Source organism: Bufo gargarizans, chromosome 3, assembly GCF_014858855.1.
Source record: "Bufo gargarizans isolate SCDJY-AF-19 chromosome 3, ASM1485885v1, whole genome shotgun sequence".
NCBI lineage: Eukaryota > Metazoa > Chordata > Amphibia > Anura > Bufonidae > Bufo > Bufo gargarizans.
The window spans coordinates 127,851,140-127,872,437 of record NC_058082.1 but is presented as its reverse complement, the minus strand read 5'-3'; the positions used below and the strand labels follow the sequence as shown (position 1 = coordinate 127,872,437).

General features: G+C 42.8%; 1 protein-coding gene across 5 annotated transcripts in view; it reads left to right on the top strand.

Moving 5' to 3' along the window:
• DGKH (diacylglycerol kinase eta) overlaps nt 1-21,298 on the top strand; it is a 215,421-nt gene that overhangs the window by 151,443 nt on the left and 42,680 nt on the right. For all 5 annotated transcript variants that reach the window (XM_044286089.1, XM_044286090.1, XM_044286092.1 and 2 more), the window contains 10 exons: nt 399-501; nt 1,318-1,480; nt 3,492-3,600; nt 4,667-4,806; nt 7,624-7,711; nt 9,415-9,500; nt 10,577-10,676; nt 13,322-13,601; nt 16,705-16,833; nt 20,065-20,199. In XM_044286089.1, the coding sequence (XP_044142024.1) occupies nt 399-501; nt 1,318-1,480; nt 3,492-3,600; nt 4,667-4,806; nt 7,624-7,711; nt 9,415-9,500; nt 10,577-10,676; nt 13,322-13,601; nt 16,705-16,833; nt 20,065-20,199 (1,333 nt within the window). The remainder of the gene's footprint in view (nt 1-398; nt 502-1,317; nt 1,481-3,491; nt 3,601-4,666; nt 4,807-7,623; nt 7,712-9,414; nt 9,501-10,576; nt 10,677-13,321; nt 13,602-16,704; nt 16,834-20,064; nt 20,200-21,298) is intronic.

The window sequence follows — 21,298 nt, the reverse complement described above, 5'->3', positions numbered from 1 at the left end:
TCTAGAGGAGCATACTAAAAACAATAGTGAGTGTGGAAAACTCTGTTCTCCTGGTTTTAAAACCAGATTGGTGAGAGTCTGACTTTCAGCACCCACCTCGATCACCAGTGTCACTTCCTTCATGCAAGCACGGTGGCCTCTTCATTTTCATTTGTAGTACCGTAAAATGCTGTACGTTTCATAGCAGTTATGGGTCAGTAAATGGGACAGAGCTGCAAGAACAATAGCATTGTGCAATGTAGGCAATGAAGAGGTAACAGAGCTTAAGCGATAGGCAGGGGGTGACGGGGCGGCAAGAGTCAGATCGCCCCAAATGTAACATTGATAAACTATCCTAAGGATAGGCCTTGTTTTTACAAACCTAGATACCCCATTTGAGTATGTTTTATGTTTTTCAGGTACACACTGGATGCAAGGACCAATATCCTCGAAAATGTCCCCTTGGCCAATGCAAAGTATCTATAATACCTCCCACAGCACTCAACAGTATAGACTCTGATGGTAAGTGCCTACAGAATGGAGTATTTTTTTAATCCTCAATGTATGCAGTGTTTAGGTATGCATCATTAAGGGTACATTCACACGACCATATAATTTTTTCCGCATCCGTTCCGCATTTTGCGGAATAAAAGCGGACCCATACATTCCTATGGGTGAATAAAATGTGCGGACAACATTCAGTATGTTGTCCGCATCCGTGTGTCCGCATTTCTATTCCGCAAAAATATGAAGCAGGTCCTACTATTGTCCATACAGATCGGTCTGCAGAACCATTCAAGTGAATGGTTTCCGTATGTCATCAGTTTATTGCGGATCCGTTTCCGTATTTTTGAAGGCCATAATTCTTTTCTCTCTCTCTCTCTCTCTCTCTCTCTCTCTCTCTCTCTCTCTTTCTCTTTTCCTTCCGTTTTTTGCGGACAGTAAATAACGGAAGACATACGGAAGTCATTTGTCCGCAAAATGCGGACACACGGTTCCGTTATTTGCAAATTGGAAAGGATTACACACGGTCGTGTGAATGTACCCTAAGGCCGTTCCCGTTTTCTAGAACATTTAGTACCTTATGAAGTATTTTATGATCTTGCAATGAAATGTGCTACATATTACTCCTATTGCTATGCAGAGGCTTTTTGCTATAACTGGATTATTAAGAAGACTGGGAATGTATAGTCTTTGGGAATATCTCAGGGCAAATGTTTGATACTTGAGGGTAATCGTTTAGGTTGTCCACATTACAGGCACAAGTATATTAATCAGGATATATGTGTGCTGACAGATGAACGGTATAACTAGAACCTAACCTTATTCTTGTGCCAGGGTTCTGGAAAGCGACCTGCCCTCCCTCTTGTGCCAGTCCTCTACTTGTCTTTGTGAATTCAAAAAGCGGAGACAATCAGGGTGTGAAATTCCTCCGAAGATTCAAGCAGTTGCTGAACCCCGCTCAGGTGTTTGACTTGATGAATGGAGGACCTCATTTAGGGTAATGAACCTACAGGTCTATGGCTAAAAACTAACATTGCACTCATTCACATGGAGACCAGTAACTTTCAATGCCACTTGAGGCACATAATGACTGCTAGGAGACTGTCCAACTTCAGGACCACTGATCCCAAAGCTGAACCAGTTGTGTCCTACTGATCTGTTATTAAATGCGATAGTATGGCAGCCCTTTTAATTTTCTTGTGCCAAAGTCTTAAAGGGGTTTTCTGGTACTTAGATATTGATGACCTAATTCTCAGAATAGGCCACCAATATCAGATCAGTGGTGGCTGCCACCAGCATAACAACTATACAGTGGACACTGTGTGACTGGGGACGATCCCAATAGTCAGATCCCCACTAATCAATCATTTATGACATATCCTAGGGTTATGCTATAACTTCCATTAATGGGAAGTTCCATTTATGCTGCAAAGCTATATGGATATGCTTGAAGCATCCTCAAAAGAGGTAAATGACACTGATAACACCTCATTTTCAAACATGGCATAGAAATCTGCAAAATGAATGTTTTCAGCACTAGCAAGAAAAGGGGCACAGATGTAATCCTCTGATCTTTTTAACAGAGATCAGCAAAAGGTTTATCTCTGCTAAAATGTTGATGAGTTGCCAGCCATTAGCATGCATTGGATGATTTTATTTCCCACCCAGATTGAGAGGATTTAAAGGGAACCTGTCAGCAACTTTCTGCTGACCGTACTGAGGGCAGTATAAAATAGTGACAGAAATGCAGATTTCAGCGGTGTGCCACACATCAGCTAAAAGTAAGTGGTTGCCGAGAATAAGCATTATAATTATTACAGCCCAGGACTTGAGAAGAGTCAAATCTACCTGAGTAGAGTCCTGGTTATACATAATCTCCTGCTCTCCCGACCTTCTGCTGATGGTTGGCAGTTCTCTCCTAGAGAGAAAGGGGGAAAACTAGGTAGAAGACGGTCAGTCATCAGCAGGTGGGCAGGAGAGCAGGAATTCATGAATAACCAGGACTCTTCTCAGGTGGCTGTGACTCTTTTCCAGGCCCAGTCTGCAATGATTGTGATGTTAGTTCTCAGCAACCACTTACTTTTAACTTATAAATGACAGACCGCTGAAATCAACTCACCTACTTTATTCTGCCGTTAGTATGGGCAGCATAAAGATGACAGGTTCCCTTTAAAAGCGTTGTCTGGGATTTTGATATTGATGGCCTATCCTCAGGATAAATTATTAATATCTGATTGGTGGGGGTTCGACTCCTGGCACCCTCCCTGATCAGCAGTTTGAAGAGGCTGTGGCACTCGGTGAGTGCTGTGGCTCTTACTAGGCCAGTGACGTCGTGTACATCCGTCGCATGACTAGGCGCAGCTCAGTCTCATTCACCTGAATGCGCTGCTGTTATTGGTAAACTGTGAGGCGGTCTCTTCAAACAGCTGACCAGTGGGGGTGCTGGGTGTTGGACTCCCACCGATTAGACATTGACGGCCTATCCTGAGGATAGGCCGTCAATATCAAAATCCGGGACAACACCTTTAAGTGGGCAATAGGATAATCCGGTGTAGTCATTGGCAAATTTAAAGGGATTATACAAAGTATCAAACATGCCCCCCATGCTCTGGCCCCTCATATCTAGATTATATGATCCCCGCACGGCCGCCGCTGCATCTCCAGCATCCAGGAGATGCAGCTGTGTGCGGGGGAGCGGGGTAAGTATAATCTATATGAGGGGCCTGGACATTGGGGGGGAATGTTTTAGACATTGGATGAATGAGGTAAAACATTTTGCACCTCTCTTCTGTTATTAGAATAAAACGGTTAGCTTTTTTCTATTTTGCCCTAAAACCACGTTTGTCAGTGTGCTATGCTTAGTATTGTCACTAAAAGACACAGCTTATGGGTGCTGTTTATGACATCCCCTTTAAGGCTGTGAACATTAGAAACAAACGGACTTACGGAAGCTTCATGACCTTTATGTTTTTTTATTTTCTTTCACTTCTTCTTTCTTTTTTTTGTAGTTTACGATTATTTCAGAAGTTTGATAACTTCCGAATACTTGTGTGTGGAGGCGATGGAAGCGTTGGCTGGGTTTTGTCTGAGATAGATAAGCTGAGCTTGCACAAGCAGGTCAGTATGCGTAGCATTTCACAGAATATTGTACTGCGGTTGTTTCTATTATTATATAACCCTTATGTAAATGTTGTGCTGTGGTATTTTTAGTAGCAGTGGTATACCGGAAACTGGCTTTTAACAATTTTCACGGGAAATAGGTCAATGTAGACTCTACGGGATCTTTATTGATCAGCTAACCTCAAGGGCGACTTGCTTATCAGAGCGGGGATGTCCCTTTTGTGACAACCACTTGAAACAACAGTGATCCTCTGATATAACCTCTTTAGCTAAAAGCTTTGGATCATGTTTTTGTCTGTACCTGTCTTCCTCTTAATTATACAAATAAAGCAATTGCATGTGTATGAATAAAAAAAATATATATATATATACAAATTTTCCATACATGCTTTGTATTATTCATTTTTCGTATGACAGAGGAGAACTTTCATCTTGTGACCTGAATTATTAAAGGTGATGGCACTTATCATGTAAAGAACATTAATACAAGACACTTACTAATGTACTATTGTGATGGTCCATATGGCCACGGCCACCGCTGCAACATAGATATGAGGTACCCGGGACAGGAACTGCTGTGCATGTGTGCCTTTGTGCGCCCCCATGGTCCCAACCTCCAGAGAGGCCAGCGCTTCTTGGTATAGCGTGCAAGCACGTCCACCGCTAATGGATTGCAGGGTGGTCATATGCCCTAGAAAGGAGCAGTGTATAATGTGATGGAAAAATGAATCCAGCCAGGAAAGAAGGCAATATGGACAATCACAATACATTAGTAAGTGCCTTGTATTCATTTTCTCGACATGATCAATGTTATTTGCTGAAGTGTAACTTCTGTGAAGTTGAGCTGCGATGCCAGACACAATCCATGGACCGGTGTGGCACATATTTTAGAAGAAAACAGCCATGTTTTTTCTAATGCTGTAGAAGCCCATTAATAAGTAAAATGAGTGTGGTCCATGGCAAACAGTGAATTTCCTGGTAAGACAGATTGCACAGATTGTCTTTCTATTGTGTTACTTACTTTTAAGTAATCTTATATGCCTCTATATAATTATATCTATAGTGTCAACTAGGAGTCCTTCCCCTGGGTACTGGAAACGACCTGGCGCGGGTGCTTGGTTGGGGTGCTACCTGTGATGATGACACACAGTTGCCTCAGATATTGGAGAAGCTAGAACGTGCCAGCACTAAAATGTTGGACAGGTACAATTTCTTTCTTTTCCATAAACACTGTCCTTTTATCTTCCTCTACTGTTGGTCTCTTTCAGCAGTTTACTAGTCCTTGGTACCTGAAGGACCCATGTCTGACCTATACATAATTAGCTGATAACATCCATAAGTTTATTTGGATCCACATGCACCAGGGCTTAGTAAATCCAACAGACCAACAGTCTCATAAGAGACAGCAGTATATTTGAAGCTACAGTCTCTCCCCAGACAGTTGATTAGGGGAGAGAAGGATCCGGTGAAATTAATATTTTCACCCCATCCCTTTATTCTCCCAGGAGATGAGCTGCCACCAGAAGTGTTTGGCAGCATCTTTCTCCGCTCTCCCCATAGAATACACGACACGTTTAACTCTGCTAAACTCGTACATGGAAGCCATAAGAGAGTCAGGAGAGAGCTGTCGGCAATACAGTCATTCGGCCAACAGTCCGACAGCTATTGAATGTGTGTGGGGGCCTTAAGGCTTCACTCACATTTGCATCAGGGCATTCAGTTCTTCTGTACCATCATAAGAACAGGAAAACAGAATGTAAGTCATGGACTGATCCGTCAAACAATGGACACCAACTGTGCCCAACAAACCCTGTTGACTATAATGGGATCCATTGGGTTTCTGTCATGGCGTCCATCATTTTCCCGGACATAATAGCACAGCAGGCAGCTCTATTTCATCTAACATTTTTGACAGACTTTGCAAATGAGGCGTCAAATGGAGCCTCCAACACATATGAGAACAAAGCCTTGGTCTTTTTTGGCATTGAGCTTGTTTAAGACGATGTCTTATTAAGTATTGATTGTGTATGGTTCTTTGCTACTCTTTTAGTGGAGAGTTATTGATGTTGTTGTGACCGTCTTACGGCAGCCATACACTGCTCCGAGGCAAAGCCCTAGTTCTTTGGTGAATGTGTTGTAATTCTCAGACATTGTGCGGAAAGCACAGCTAGAAATTGTTGCTACTAGAATATTCCCAACTTAGAATATCTGTAGAGCGGGGATCAGCAACCTCCAGCACTCCAGATTTGGTGAAGCTACAACTCCCAGCATGCCAGGCTGCTTTCAGAACTCCCCTACAAGTGAATCGAGACTGCTGGGGGTTGTAGTTTAACAGCTGGAGTGCCTGAGGTTGCTAAACCTACCCGTAGCACGTGGTTATATCATTAATTGCTTCGCTGCGTCACTGCTTTCAAATGGCTTCTATGGAATATGTAGATTTGTAAGAAAATGTGTTGTCAGAAAATGATGGACCATACAGTTGAAGTCTGGTTTTTGTTATAAACCTCGCTATGGAGCCTCTGTTTATCCTCACAGTTAGAAAAGATGTGCTAGTATATATCCAACAAAAAGTTGCATTTATCGCTGACTATACTGCCCGTCCACAACACTGCCCAGGCTGCATCCTTGGCTCCCACTGCAGCTGAAATAACATGAACCATGCTGTAAATGGTATCTCGATGGAATCAGGGCTCTGTCACATGTTGTTCTCAAATCGGGCAGCATAAACTTGGTTACTGACCCCCTTTAAAGGCTATAAACACTTTTAGGGAAACTTTTTAAATTGCATTCTACTTATCTTGGGTTAAAATCATTTGTGCTATTAGTTTTTATTAAAAAATTCCAACAGTTTTTGTGATGCAGGGGTTAAAGTTGTCTATTTGCAGACTGTCACCTTGTGTTTACTCGGGGGTCCTGTCAGATGATGGCTCATGTAGAGCTCTTAGCACTGATCTCCTGACCTCATGAACATGGAGTTAAGCCATATTCTTATCATTATGATAACAGTTTAGCTATAATCAGTGTTTATCAGATCAGGAGAGAGCTGTGCATGAGCCTTCCCCTGACAGCACTCACAGGAAACACAAGGTGACAGTCTGCAAATAGACAACTTTAACCCCTGTATCACAAAAACTGCTAGAAATTGTTAATAAAGACTAATTGCAAAAATGTAGCTCAAAATGAGTAAAATACTATCATAAAAACTAAATTACCCCAAAGTTTTCCATAGCCTTTAATGCCTCCTTATATGTATGCAATTGGCTTAGTTTTAGAATTGTACTTCAGGTGCTATTGAACGCAATAATAATTTGAACTTGCCCCTTTTGAAGAAAGGCAAACACAACTGGGAGAAATGTATTGTATTTTTAATTTCCGTACTATGTAACTATAAATTTACTTTAGGATTTAGTAGCAGTATGCCTTTTATTGTCATCTTGATGCTTGCCGTCTCTCCAGAATTTAACCATACACTTGTCTGTGCTGCCCAACACCGCATTCTTAAAGTCTATCTGTCAGCAGATTTGTACCTATGACACTGGCGGACCTGTTCCATGTGCACTTTGCAGCTGGAGGCATTTGTGTTGCTCCCATGTTCATATGTGCCCGCATTACTGAGAAAAATGTTGTTTTAATAAATGCAAATGAGCCTCTAGGAGCAATGGGGGCGTTGTTGTTACACAGAGAGGCTCTGCTCTCTCTGCACTTTTATTGGCAGGACTAGGTGTTTGATGTTTTCACTGCCTGGCCCTGTCAAAGTTTAGAGGGTGCGTCAGTTGCAGAGAGAGCTGAGGCTCTAGGTGTAACAGCAACGCCCCTATTGCTCCTAGTGGCTCATTTGCATTTATTAAAACATAATTTTTCTCAGCCATGCGGACACCTATGAACATGGCACCAACACAGATGCCTTCAGCTGCCAAGTGCACATGTAACAGGTCAGCCAGTGTCATAGGTACAAATCTGCTGACAGATGCCCTTTAAGAAAGCTACGAGTATATGCATTAAGCATTCTTGTCATTGTAGATGGAGTATAATGTCGTATGAGTTGAAGTTACCGCCAAAAGCCTCAATACTTCCCATATCTCCAGAAGAGGAGTCTGAAGAGTGCCAAGTAAGTGTGCATCTACAGTGTCTCTTTTTACGTCTAGTGTAAAAATCTGTGGATTAGAGTATCAGTATGTGCCTTGTATGTGAAGTCTAGTGTTAACGAAGACCTATCATCATTTGGAAGATCGTTAAGTACGTATACCAGCTAAGGGTACTTTCACACTTGCGTTCGTCGGTCCGCTCGTGAGCTCCGTTTGAAGGAGCTCACGAGCGGACCCGAACGCCTCCGTCCAGCCCTGATGCAGTCTGAATGGAGCGGATCCGCTCAGACTGCATCAGTCTGGCAGCGTTCAGCCTCCGCTCCACTCGCCTCCGCAGCGTTCAGCTTGCAGCGTTCAGCTGTCCGCCTGGCCGTGCGGAGGCGAGCGGATCCGTTCAGACTTACAATGTAAGTCAATGGGAACGGATCCGCTTGAAGATGACACCATATGGCTCAATCTTCAAGCGGATCCATCCCCCATTGACTTTACATTGAAAGTCTGAACGGATCCGCTCAGGCATCTTGCGCACTTAGAAATTTTTCTAAGTTATTAATGCAGACGGATCCGTACTGAACGGAGCCTCCGTCTGCATTAATATGATCGGATCCGTTCAGAACGGATCCGATCAAGCGCAAGTGTGAAAGTAGCCTATGGGTACTTTCACACTAGCGTTAAAGTTTTCCGGTATTGAGGTCCATCACAGGGGCTTAATACCGGAAAAAAAACGCTTCAGTTCTATCCTAATGCATTCTGAATGGAAAGCATTCCGTTCAGTATTCATCAGGATGTCCTCAGTTGAGTCCCTCTTACGGTATTTGGCTGGAGAAAATACAGCAGCATGCTGCGGTATTTCCTAAGGCCCAAATTCCAGAACACTTGATAGAATGTCGGATCCGGCATTAATTTCCATTGAAATGTATTAATGCCGGATACGGTACCAAGTGTTCTGGAAAACCTGATCCGGTTTCCCGGTCTGCGCATGCCCAGACCTTTAAATCTGTGAAAAAAAAAAAATACCGGATCCATTTTTCCAGATGATACCGGAGAGACGGATATGGTATTTCAATGCATTTGTCAGACGGATCCAGATTCAGAAATAATGCTATACTTTTGCATACGGATTTGTGGATCCTCAAACACAAGTGTGAAAGTACCCTAAATCCCACTGGTCTGTTGAGCAATGCACTGTATTTATTATCTCCCATTTTGAAGCTTTGGTCCCCCCACAAAAACATTGTCTTCTATGTAATGGAAGTGGCGACTACTTCACTTTTCTAAAGGCAGTGCTGTCTTCCCTGCTGCTGAAATATACGTAATCTTGGTCATCTAAGCCACTGTATAGGTGTTTCACCATTTTATGTAGTCCACTTCTGTTTTTTACTGAAGACCAAAATCACACGTGCAGTTTTTGTGGCAGTTTTTTTTTTTTTTTTTGCCAAACACAGGAGTGGATGTCTTTCCTGTATACTTTCTTTAATTTTGGACCACCTCCTGGCTGAAAAGGCTGCATTGAAGTCAATTTCACAAAACGCCTTATGTGATTTCAGGAAGGTCTTTTTTTTTGTTTGTTTTTTGTTCATGTCTTAGATAAAAAAATGTTTTCTCCCATCTGAATTTTTCATTTAGAAAGACTAACAAAATTCAGTGTATACGACACAGAAAAAAAATCAAGCTATAGGAATAGAGTAAAGAAAAACCTATATAATAACAATTTTGCCACTTTCAGATATCTGCATATGAAGACTCGGTGGCCACTCATTTGGCGAAAATTCTCAATTCAGACAAGCATTCCATAGTAATATCTTCTGCAAAGTGAGTCGTCTGTACGCCCGCTGTTACACTGCAGGCTTTTGTGCCCCAGAAACCTTCACATTTTTAGATTTTATTTTTATTTTTTATGCTGTGTATGTTTTCCAAGTCTTACATTTGTTCTACTGAGGCATCATGAAACCTACCAATACCATCTAACGATTCTTTCAGGTCTGTTTTATTGCTAGGTTTAGTTTTTATTACAATGTTGTCATATTTGATGACCATGCCGGTTGACTTTGCTCCTCCCCTTTAAATGATGGACACTTTCTTTGATACTATAATGTACTAGGAGCATAGGTTCACCTTGTGGCCACCATCAGACACATATTTAGAGTAATGTAGAAGGTTGGTGTTGTATATTCACCTGTCGCGATAAAATCCAACATGAATGTCAGCAGCAGAACTACGGGGCCGACCCTCGGGTTCAGTTTGAGCAGCCACAGATTGTCATTCAGTTGGGCTAATACTCCTCTCTTAGGGCTCATTCAGACGACTGTGCGAATGGGTTCGCATCCGTTCCGCAGTTTTGCATAACGGGTGTGGACCCATTCATTTCAATGGGGCCGCAAAAGATGCGGACAGCACACGGTGTGTTCCCTGCGTAGTTCCGCGGCAAAAAAATGTCATCATCTTGCCCGCAATTGCGGACCAGAATAGGCAATTTCTGTATAGAGCTAGCCGTGTGCCTTCCGCAAAATGCAGAAAGCACTTGGGCCGGTATCTGTGGTTTGCTCCTAAGTACTCTGAACGAGTACTTAGGAGCATATTCTGTGTAACATGCTATTTATTTGCGTGGCTGACATTTTCGGCTGCATGTGAATAGCACTGAGGATTGTCGCCAAATGTCAGCGTGGGTTCAGCTCAACATCTATGGCAAATCTGACCTGTGAGCGTGACCTCTGCGCGACGCTAAGGAGCGGTTCAGGAACAGATAGGGAATCGGGTAAATAGGAATTCTCCCTCGTTTCTCCGACACCATAAAATGGATAACGTATGTGGTAAAACCATGCTCTGTACATTTACCGTATGCTGTAGCTCATCTCTGCTGTTACTCTTCATTGTATTTCCTCCTCAAGGGTTTTGTGTGAGACTGTAAAAGACTTTGTGGCAAAAGTTGGTAAGACATATGAGAAACCACTGGAGAATTCAGAGGAAGCAGAAGTGATGGCAATGAAGGTAAGCCTGTTTTTCCCCTCTGGTTAGTCTTCTTTATGCCTTTAACCATTATTTCTGTGTGCACGTATATTTTACAGTTAGCATTGTAGATCTCTTAGGCTGAGTTCACACTTCAGTTATTTCCATCAGTTATTGTGAGTCAAAAACACAGAACAGGTGCAGATCTTTCCATTATACCTGATCTCTGAGTAGGCGTCACAACTGGGTTTGGCTCACAGTAAGAGCTCATTTACACGACCATATGTGTTTTTGCAGTCTGCAAATTGCGCAAAACATGGATACTGGTTGTCTGCCTTCTGCATTTTGCAGAACGGAACATCCTTCTCCATGATAGAAATGTCTATCCTTGTTCGCAATTACGGGCAAGAATAGGACACGTTATTTTTTGCGGGTCCGCGAAACAGACATGCAGATGTGGACAGCACACGGTGTCTTGCAGCCCCATTGAAATGAATGCAGAAAAGATGCGGACAGAAATATACGGTCGTGGGAATGGGCCTTTACTGAGGAAATAACTGACTTAGTGCCGATCTCATAGCTCTCATTGCAGTGAATAGGAGCTACACAAACAGTGTGACTTGGCAGTTACGGAAGCAGCCTACCCTGTTCTGCAATGTTTACTTACCTCCGATTCACTACAGTGGGAGTTAGGGAAACATCGGACTGCCAGACCGCTCAGCAGTTTCCATAAGCCCAGCCGTATGGGGCCAGCTCTTAGTTGCATCTTACCGTGGAAATGGCGAGATGGGACAACCCCTTTAACAAAAGGCTCTGTTCTGGTTAAATATTGTATTATTCTCAAAAGGGACTGGAAAACACATTCTTTCCATGTATGTCTCTTTCACAGTAAATTCAACACCTTGGAACATCAGTTGCTTTCATATAGAAACAGAGAGCTGTTACAATATCTTAGGGGGGACCAGGGGTGGGGACAAAATTCTTATATAAAATAAATATATATATATATATATATATATATATATATAATGTAACACAAAAAGTACCTTTTCTCTGTAAAATATGTTTTCTTGAGCATAAGCAGCAAAACGTAAAAAATATACTTATTTAGCATTGCTGTATTTTTATTGAACACTAGAATAAAATTAGATTTGTTATTTTAGTTTCATCACATGAATGGTGGAAGCACGCAAAAATAATTGTTGGTTACAGGCGAATACAATCTAACCGATTAACTATATGCAACTCCAAAATACAACTAGTCCTGCTAAAAACAAGCCCTCATACAGTTACATGGCCCTTGGGATGTAATTATTGCCAAAAATATCTGTATAGAGGTTATCCAACGTATTTAAATGTCTCCCCAAAGCCCCTAAATATGTTAACATAATATATATATTTTTTTTTTAAATATACTTACTGCTTCATCCTTGGTGTTTCCATTGCTGCCACTCCAGTCCTCACCTCAGGTCTGTGTTTACAACGGAGATGATGCCGTATATGGCACATGGCTGCTGCAGCCAGTCACTGGCCTCAGTGTAAACTTTATTTTCATCAATTACTCTAGCTCCCATTCTTCCTTGGATAGTTTTTTTTTTCTTCATTTTTTTTTAGATTAACCTCATTATGCTTGAATCCTGCTCCCTGGTTTGTCATGTGTCTGCCGTCCCATCATGCCTTAGGGCAGTGAGATGTCCTATCACCTGCAGATCATCTGACACTAATCACACCCCTTGTTCTTACCAATTACGCCACCAATGTACGAGATTACAAGGCTCCAATGCAGGACGTGTCCAAGAGCAACCGAATATCAAACCAGATCTACCCCAGGGTGCAATGTTAGGCTACTTTCACACTCGCGTTTTGTGCGGATCCGTCATGGTCAGATAATACAACCGTCTGCATCCGTTCAGAACGGATCCGTTTGCATTATCTTTAACACAGACAAGACGGATCCGTCTTGAACACCATTGAAAGTCAATAGAGTACGGATCCGTTTTCTATTGTGTCAGTGAAAACAGATCCGTCCCCATTGACTTACATTGTCCGTTTGGCTCATTGTCATCAGACGGACACCAAAACGCTGCAAGCAGTGTTTTGGTGTCCTTCTCCAAAGCGGAATGGAGACTGAACTGATGCAAACTGATGCATTCTGAGCAGATCCTTTTCCATTCAGAATGCATTTAGAGTGCAAACGGATACGTTGTTGGACCGCTTGTGAGAGCCCTGAACGGAGCTAACAAACGGAAAGCCAAAACGCGAGAGTGAAAGTAGCCTTAGTCTAGTTTTAATAAATCGTAGTATTTGGGAAAGTGATATAACGCTGATATCTGGCACTGATATAGCAAACCTCTTTAAGGATGAGTATACAATATTATTTGAAAAATTTTTAAGGCTTAGGAAAAATGTTCAGATAGCTCAAACTCCTTTATAGCACAGTATAGGCTGGCCCTATTCTATGGAATCTATGGTGTAATAGTTACTACAGAAAGGTGCCGAAAGCAGTAGTGACAAATGTATCTACTGTCTAATATTCACTAGCTCTCACAGTATAGCAGGTTCCATGCCAATAGACAAAGTGAAATCAGGTTCATACAGTATTTCAAGTTCAGAATATTTCTAGGAATTGCAGTGTAGTAAACCCAATGTGATCTTCATCTGTTTCCTTTGTGATTCTTGTATTTTAGTGTTCTACCTTGAATGAAAAGCTTGATCTGCTACTTCAGACCCTGCATGCAGAAGCTCAGGCGGTGCCGCTGTTGGCACATTTAACACCACCTATTGTAGAAGAAGAGGTAGAAGATGAATTCTCCAGTGAAGACTCCCTCTCGGAGAGCAAGGAGCAGTTGACGGACAGCATTGCAAAGTCTTCCACCCCAAAGCTCTTCAAACCTCGGGAGCAGCTCATGCTGCGAGCCAACAGCTTGAAAAAAGCAGTCAGGCAGATCATAGAACAAGCGGAGAAGGGTGGGTGTTTTGTTGGGCCTAGATTAATATGATGAAATGTGTCATGATTCGAGGCATTACAAAAGCCTGGAAATGGATTGGAGCTGCTGTAATACTGGGATTCTACAGATATTATGAGTATCGCCCAGATAGATTACTGAAGCCAGTTACCAATACTTCAGCCATAAAAATGTATATGCTAAATCACTAAAATATATATGTAACCTGAGAATTATAGGTTTTCTACACCCGGTTTCGCACTCTTACAGCATAGCATATGTGGCAAGAGAGGGAGAGGCTCTCATAGGGTAATAGTTTAAGTGAATTGGTTTAAAAAGAGGTCATGGTTATGCTCACCTTTTCGTGTTGTGCAAGCATAGGCACAACACTAGTGTAGTCGTATGTTTAAGTGGTGGTCGGTGTTCGCTCCTCACTTGTGGAGTTGCCAGTCCTCCTGGAGGAGTGATGAGAGGCAATAGAGGGGTGTGGAGTATGGGTGGGCCACTGTTTTCGATACCTCCTGGCACAATAACACGACCTCAAGTGTTTAGAGACAATTCTTTTTATTTACATATACGTGACAACGCGTTTTGGAGTAGACAAACACTCCTTCAAGTCTGAGGCTGTATATCCATGTGCATATAGTGCGTCTTTCCTCTCTTACAGCATAGGAAACTTGATGGGACGTTATCACTGTTTGGTGATGCACACAGTATGGGTATACATATAGTTAGGGGTCTTCGGTGGCCTTTTACAATAGTATTATTTGCATGACCAATAACTGGAGATTTTTCAGGATTTTTCAAGACCAGCATGTGCTGTACTGGTCTAGATATCCCCTGCGCTGCTGGTGGATGTGCATAGTTTATGGCGAGGTGCAGGCCTACATTGTTAAAGGGAACCTGTCATCAACTTTATGCTGACCTCACTGAGGGCCGTATAAAATAGTGACAGAGATGCTCATTTCAGCGGTAAGTGGTTGCCGAGAACCAGCATCATAATCATTGCATCCCAGAAGAGTCAAATCTACCTGAGAAGAGTCCTGGTTATACATAATCTCCTGTTCTCCCCGACCATCTGCTGATGATTGGCAGTTCTCTCCTAGAGAGAAAGAGAGAAAACTAGGTAGAAGACGGTCGGTCATCAGCAGGTGGGCAGGAGAGCAGGAAGTCCTGAATAACCAGGACTCTTCTCAGGTGGCCGTGACTCTTTTCCAGGCCCAGTCTGCAATGATTGTGATGTTGGTTCTCGGCAACCACTTACTTTTAACTTATAAATGACAGACCGCTGAAATCATCTCCCCTGTCTCTACTTTATTCTGCCGTTAGTATAGGCAGCACAAAGTTAATGACAGGTTCCCTTTAAGTAAAGTACATCATATTCTTAAGGTTTTTTATTTGGGTCATATCTCCTGTGTTGTAGGACTTAGATTACTCTAGCCTCTTGTTGGGTAAATTGAAATAGTGTTGGTTGGAAAAGCTCTACCAGGTGATTTTTGTCCAGGTATGTTGCAGTGCAGAGGATATCCATAGCGTGAATACTTGTCAGTTTACAGGAGCTGAGCTGCAGACTGATATTTTTAACTGTTTAAGCTTTTACTACAATTTGCTTCATTTAGTTTGTTTGTTTTGACCACAATATTCCTAATTTATGTTTACTGTAGTGTACGTAGTGAGATTTACTCAAGTTAGGGCTCTTTCACACTTGCGTTCTTTTCTTCCGGCATAGAGTTCCGTCGTCGGGGCTCTATGCCGGAAGAATCCTGATCAGTTTTATCCTAATGCATTCTGAATGGAGAGAAATCCGTTCAGGATGCATCAGGATGTCTTCAGTTCCGGACCGGAATGTTTTTTTGGCCGGAGAAAATACCGCAGCATGCTGCGCTTTTTGATCCGGCCAAAAATCCTGAAGACTTGCTGCAAGGCCAGATCCGGAATTAATGCCCATTGAAAGGCATTGATCCGGATCCGGCCTTAAGCTAAACGTCGTTTCGGCGCATTGCCGGATCTGACGTTTAGCTTTTTCTGAATGGTTACCATGGCTGCCGGGACGCTAAAGTCCTGGCAGCCATGGTAAAGTGTAGTGGGGAGCGGGAAGCAGCATACTTACCGTCCGTGCGGCTCCCGGGGCGCTCCAGAGTGACGTCAGGGCGCCCCACGCGCATGGATCAGATGATCGCATGGCACGTCATCCATGCGCATGGGGCGATCTGACGTCATTCTGGAGCGCCCCGGGAGCCGCACGGACTGTAAGTACACCGCTCCCCACTACTACTATGGCAACCAGAACTTTAATAGCGTCCTGGGTGCCATAGTAACACTGAACGCATTTTGAAGACGGATCCGTCTTCAAATGCTTTCAGTACACTTGCGTTTTTCCGGATCCGGCGTGTAATTCCGGCTAGTGGAATACACACCGGATCCGGACAACGCAAGTGTGAAAGAGGCCTAAGTGTCACAGAAAATAGCTTCACCCATCATGACTAAGATCTTGGTAGTTACTGAATAATTTTGTATCATTAGGTGAGACCTGTATAAAACCTAATGCTAATTAGTCCCATTAAAGAACAAGTTAAAAAAAAATTGTGAAAACCTAGATGATTGATATGGAAAAAACATCCACATTTTATTTTCGTTAGTATGTTCCAGTGTAAATGTCAATGGAATATATTTTTGGGTTAAAAAAAAAAATTATTTTATTCTTTAAAATGTTCCATAAATAAAGAGTGAAATGTAGTTTATGATATGTACTTTAGCGGTAGACCGGTGGGACAGGCATTGTAGCATTCCGAGAAAGGGTTAAATTAGTGGGCACTCTAAACCTTAGTTTAGAGGGCTGTATGTTTTGACTTGCATCCAACTGAACAGGACACTTGGGAGGAGCATTTAAAGTAGAGGTCTGACAGCCAGCTGATGTCAACCAATCGGCATTGCCATTGTTTGGCTTAGAGCAGCTGACAAGGCTCTTCTCCTGGATGTCCTTTTCAGTAAAACCCTGGGGCACAGAATGCAACCCCCACCCCCAAGATGCACTTCATACTTTCATAGAATTTTTTGATCCCTACAGTGTTTCAAAATCAACAATTGCCTTTCACGTTATGTTAAATTAGAGCTTTATGTCCTAGTGGTGGATGAGCAAAATGCCCACACTGAAGAACAAGAGAACCAGGCTGCCGAGGAGTACAGGAAAGAGTTAGAGGAGTCAAGAGAAGAGGAAAAGGATGAAGACACCAAGGAACTGGACCCTTTGTCGGGTATGAGCACATATGTACAGAATGCTGCGCTTGTCAGGGGAATGAATGATGTCTTCAGCCGTTACATAAATAGGTGACTTCATAAGGACTCGGTGTTTCTGGATGGCCTGTAAGATTTCACTTGTACAGACGAGCAGTGTTCTTTCAAAATGTTTCATTACAACCATTCATCTGAGATTCTGTAACCCATTTCTTTGAGTAAACGGCTTTCATCTTCTCCCTCTGTGATCTTAACACACAGTCCCAGTACTACTGGCCTTTTTTTTATCTGCTCCACTTAAGAGATGATGGAAGAGCAGCTTCCATATTCCAGGGCTGGGAACGGTAGAAAGCCGAGCCCATGGATGTTATTTGTGCTGGTGTTCCACGAGGAATAATGAGATATGAAGTCGGGTCCCTGCAACAAGACATCATTTTCAGTCATTAGGACTCTGTTGCTTTTTATCAGAGCATGAACAGCAAAAGGTTATTTTTGATGTAGCCTAGCCGCAGGAGTCCCATCTGTCATCGTAAAGAGCAGCTGTTATACGGCGTACGCTCGCTTTGTCATGGAGTAAAGATGAGGTGAAAGATGGCACTTCCAGATCCTGAGTAACCGTGTAGTGCAAAGGTTACCAGGCGAGTGAATGATTGCCGCAGCGGCCTCCAAAGTCACAACATCCAGATAATTTCAGAAGTGACACAAGCCACACATCTCATGGTCTATCTGATGTGTGACATACACCTCGCTGCTTTCTACTGGAGGTGTAAATGTTTGTCACTCTGTAGCAGGGGCGGACTGGGAGCTTAAAGTGGCCCTGGGGAAAAACTAAAAGAGGCCCCCATGTTGTAGGCAGGTCCAAAGTGACAGAAGGCAGGCAACACAGGTTGATGAGGCCAATGATACCGTAGTGCAGCACAAAATACTGCCACCCCCTCTGCTGTACTCCACTGTATCTCCATACTGAGGAGGACAATTGTATTCTGAAGGGGCATACGTACCTGACATTAATTAATACTGAGAGCATCTGATTATTACAGTATGTATCTGGCTGGTGGCCATAGGGAGGGATCAGGGGGCCCCCGGACATCGGCCCATTTGGAAATTTCCCTGTACGGTCTATCGTCAGTCCGCCCCCTAGTTTATTGTGCATAATTATTTTATAATCATACACGTTTACAAAATCTGTGGTTCGTTACATAGCAACAGTCCATGTGACAGTAAGGTGACCACCATGTCCGGTATACTGTTATGTAAAGGGAGCAGAACATCCTACGTACAAAATGATTCGGCAGCCTCCCGCTTTCTTTCACACAGCAAGGAGAGAAAAAATGGTTTCGGTGGATGTTTTAGAAAAAAATTCAGAAGAGGGCATTGGAGTAATTGGTACAGCAATGACAGCAGTGCGTTAATGCACTGTGCTTGTACATTGCGGGCACAGTTAAAGTGCCATCCGCCAAAATCTGAAATGTCTCTGACGCCGAGCTCTGTAGTGGGCACCTAAGAAATGTAAAGATAGGGAGAGCTCTCCTTTTAACATGAGGTCATCCGTCCCTAACCGACTCCTATCCCCAGTCATGTGGTAATGGTGCCGAATAGTATATGTAGCAGCCAGGGCCTCACAAAGTCCCACAGAGATGCAGGGGCGGGTTGGCCATAGACCTTACAGGGGGCCCTCCTCACGGCCAGCCAGTGGAAGTTTATGGGGATGTATTTTGTGATGGACTGTTGTATTTGGCTCTGTTGGAGCCGTCTAAAGTGCCCCAATATGGTATTGCTGGCCCTGCCTTCCATCAATTTGGACCCAACTACAAAACGGGGCCACTTTAAGTTCCCAGTCCGCCCCTGCAGAGATGTCAAATGCAACTGCTTCTTAAGGTGAATTTACACACACCGACTGAGCAGGCAATTATTGGGAAGGGACCATTCATTCCTGATAATTGCCTGCTCGTCAGCTGAGGAAATAGCTGCCTTTTTATTCAGCAGTCACCTCCACTGTATGGGGATGAGCCATGGCTGTTTTTTCTCCAAAATGGATTAATAGGTGCCTGCATGTTTTACATACGTGTTGCCGTAAGCTATGTTTTAAAAGTAAAATAACCTAGTGGGACAAGAAAAATGTAAAAAGGTTCAAACTGAATTTGACTCATATGTAAAAGAATGAACCTTATCTTTTTTTAATGGAAAAGCCATTATTATATAAAAGTGATAGGACCTAGAAATACTATGCATATTTAATATTCCTGTAATTGTAATGACCAGGTTGACATGTTGTTTGTACCGTACGAATTAGTGCGAAGTTATATGTACATGTAAATGAAAAATCATACTTATGGTGGGACACAAATGGTAAAACATTGGCTGCATCCTTTGGGGTTACAAGAACCTGGGCCGTGGTTGAGTGCTATGTTTGTTGCATACGTGGGAACCTAAGTCTATTTTCACACTGGCGTTTTGGCTTTCCGTTTGTGAGATCCGTTCAGGGCTCTGACAAGCGGTCCAAAACGGATCAGTTTTGCCCTAATGCATTCTAAATGGAAAAGGATCCGCTCAGAATGCATCAGTTTGCCTCCGTTCCATCTCCCTTCCGCTCTGGAGGCAGACACCAAAATGCTGCCTGCAGCGTTTTGGTGTCCGCCTGACGATGCAGAGGCGAATGGATCCGTCCTGACACACAGTCTAAGTCAATGGGGACAGATCCGTTTTCACTGACACAATGCAAAACTGATTCTCCCCCCCCATCCCCCCCGATTGACTTTCAATGGTGTTCAAGACGGATCCGTTTTGGCAATGTCAAAGATAATGCAAACGGATACATGCGGTTGTATTATCGGTGCGGATCCGTCTGTGCATATCCATGACGGATTCGGACCAAACGCGAGTGTGAATGTTGCCTTACTAAAGTCCCTGTGACCTCTCTCGGGTCGGGGCTTTTTAAAAAAAAATTCTTGTGGTATAGAATATTGTAACCATGTTATTTTATGCAGAGTGTACTGCGCAGTATGCCTAGACAGTGTCATACATTGACGGTATAGCTCCTGCAGAACTGGCTCGTACAGTCGGTGTACCACGCCATAACCGTAGATGTCACTACTTTCCTGCAGGACATTGGCAGTTGCATTTTTGGTTTTTCCTCTTCTGGAATTGTCAGGTTGGAGTCCTGCAACCTACTATATAATCATACAAAAGCTTTAAGCTCCATAGCCCTGCGCGGTATTATGTATTATCAATATTCTTCCTTTCACCTACAGTAAAAGCTGCTCCACGTTCTCCAGACAGACGCACAAGCCGTAGTGCTCACTCCCAGAGCGGCTCCTTCTCCAGCCCCCCATTGGCATCTAGTAAGGAGAATCTCCCTGTGTTAAACACTAGAATTATCTGCCCAGGTAAGAAACCAGGACCTTTGAGTGTTGTGTTCTGTGGTCTTTATTACAGGAATTCATATGAACAAAAAAGTGAAAAATATTAAAATAAGTTCTACTCACCCTATAAGTCTCTTGCCGCTCCCTTTTTGACTCTTCTGGCCCCTCTCAACACAGAGGAAGCGACCGCTCAGCCAATCACCGGCTGCAGCCCTGAGACTTCTCACCAAGTGATTGGCCGAGTGGTGAGGGGACTATGGCTTATTTTATTATTTTGCATTATTTTGCCTTTTTTTTTTTTTTTTATTGAATCCACCGGTCAAACCCTTTCACCTTTACATCTACGCATTTCTATATTTAAAGTCATAAAGTGATTTGGTTGGGTTTTATGACAGTTGTTTCCTCTCATTAAAACAAAGTGGCGCTAACCTTTGTATATAATAGTTCTGTCTGAAATATCCTGTTTTTAGAGATAAAGGAAACATTTCAAACCACTAGACAAACAGGAATAGAGGCTGATCCCGGATTGTTTAGTGATCATAAAACCCCTATAGGTGAAGGGAGGTTCAATGTCTTTCAGCGCTGTATTACACCAACAGATTATCTGACCAATTTCTGTCCAGTCAGACCAATAGTCGTGTGTATTACAAAAGATCTGTGTGTAATAGGCCATCGGACCAATGATTGGTCAGAAATCTGTAAGATAATCTGTTGGTGTAATACAGCCCTTACTTCTCCCGTCTTGAACATCACCCATGATACTTGTGTATGAGATAACTTTTTGGCAGTTGTAGCTTGAGGATTAGGGGGAATTAATATGCGTTTTGAGGGTATCAGATTAAAAACCTTGCCAAAAAAATGCAGTTCTGTCTGCAGGCAGCATGGTATAGAGCAGGAGGAGCTGAGCAGATTGATATATAGTTTTTTAGGAAAAGATTCAGTAAAACTTGTCTATTTAAATTTCTACAGTTTCTGACTTCATTGTACATGTGGAAGGTGTTTATTAGTGATTGGTAGCGTTCTCTGTGTAAGTGTGTATACATAGATAGCTGTCAGTCACTGATAAGATGGCCCTGTGTACAACAGAGTTCAGAAAAGCAGAAACCTAAATGTATAAAATACA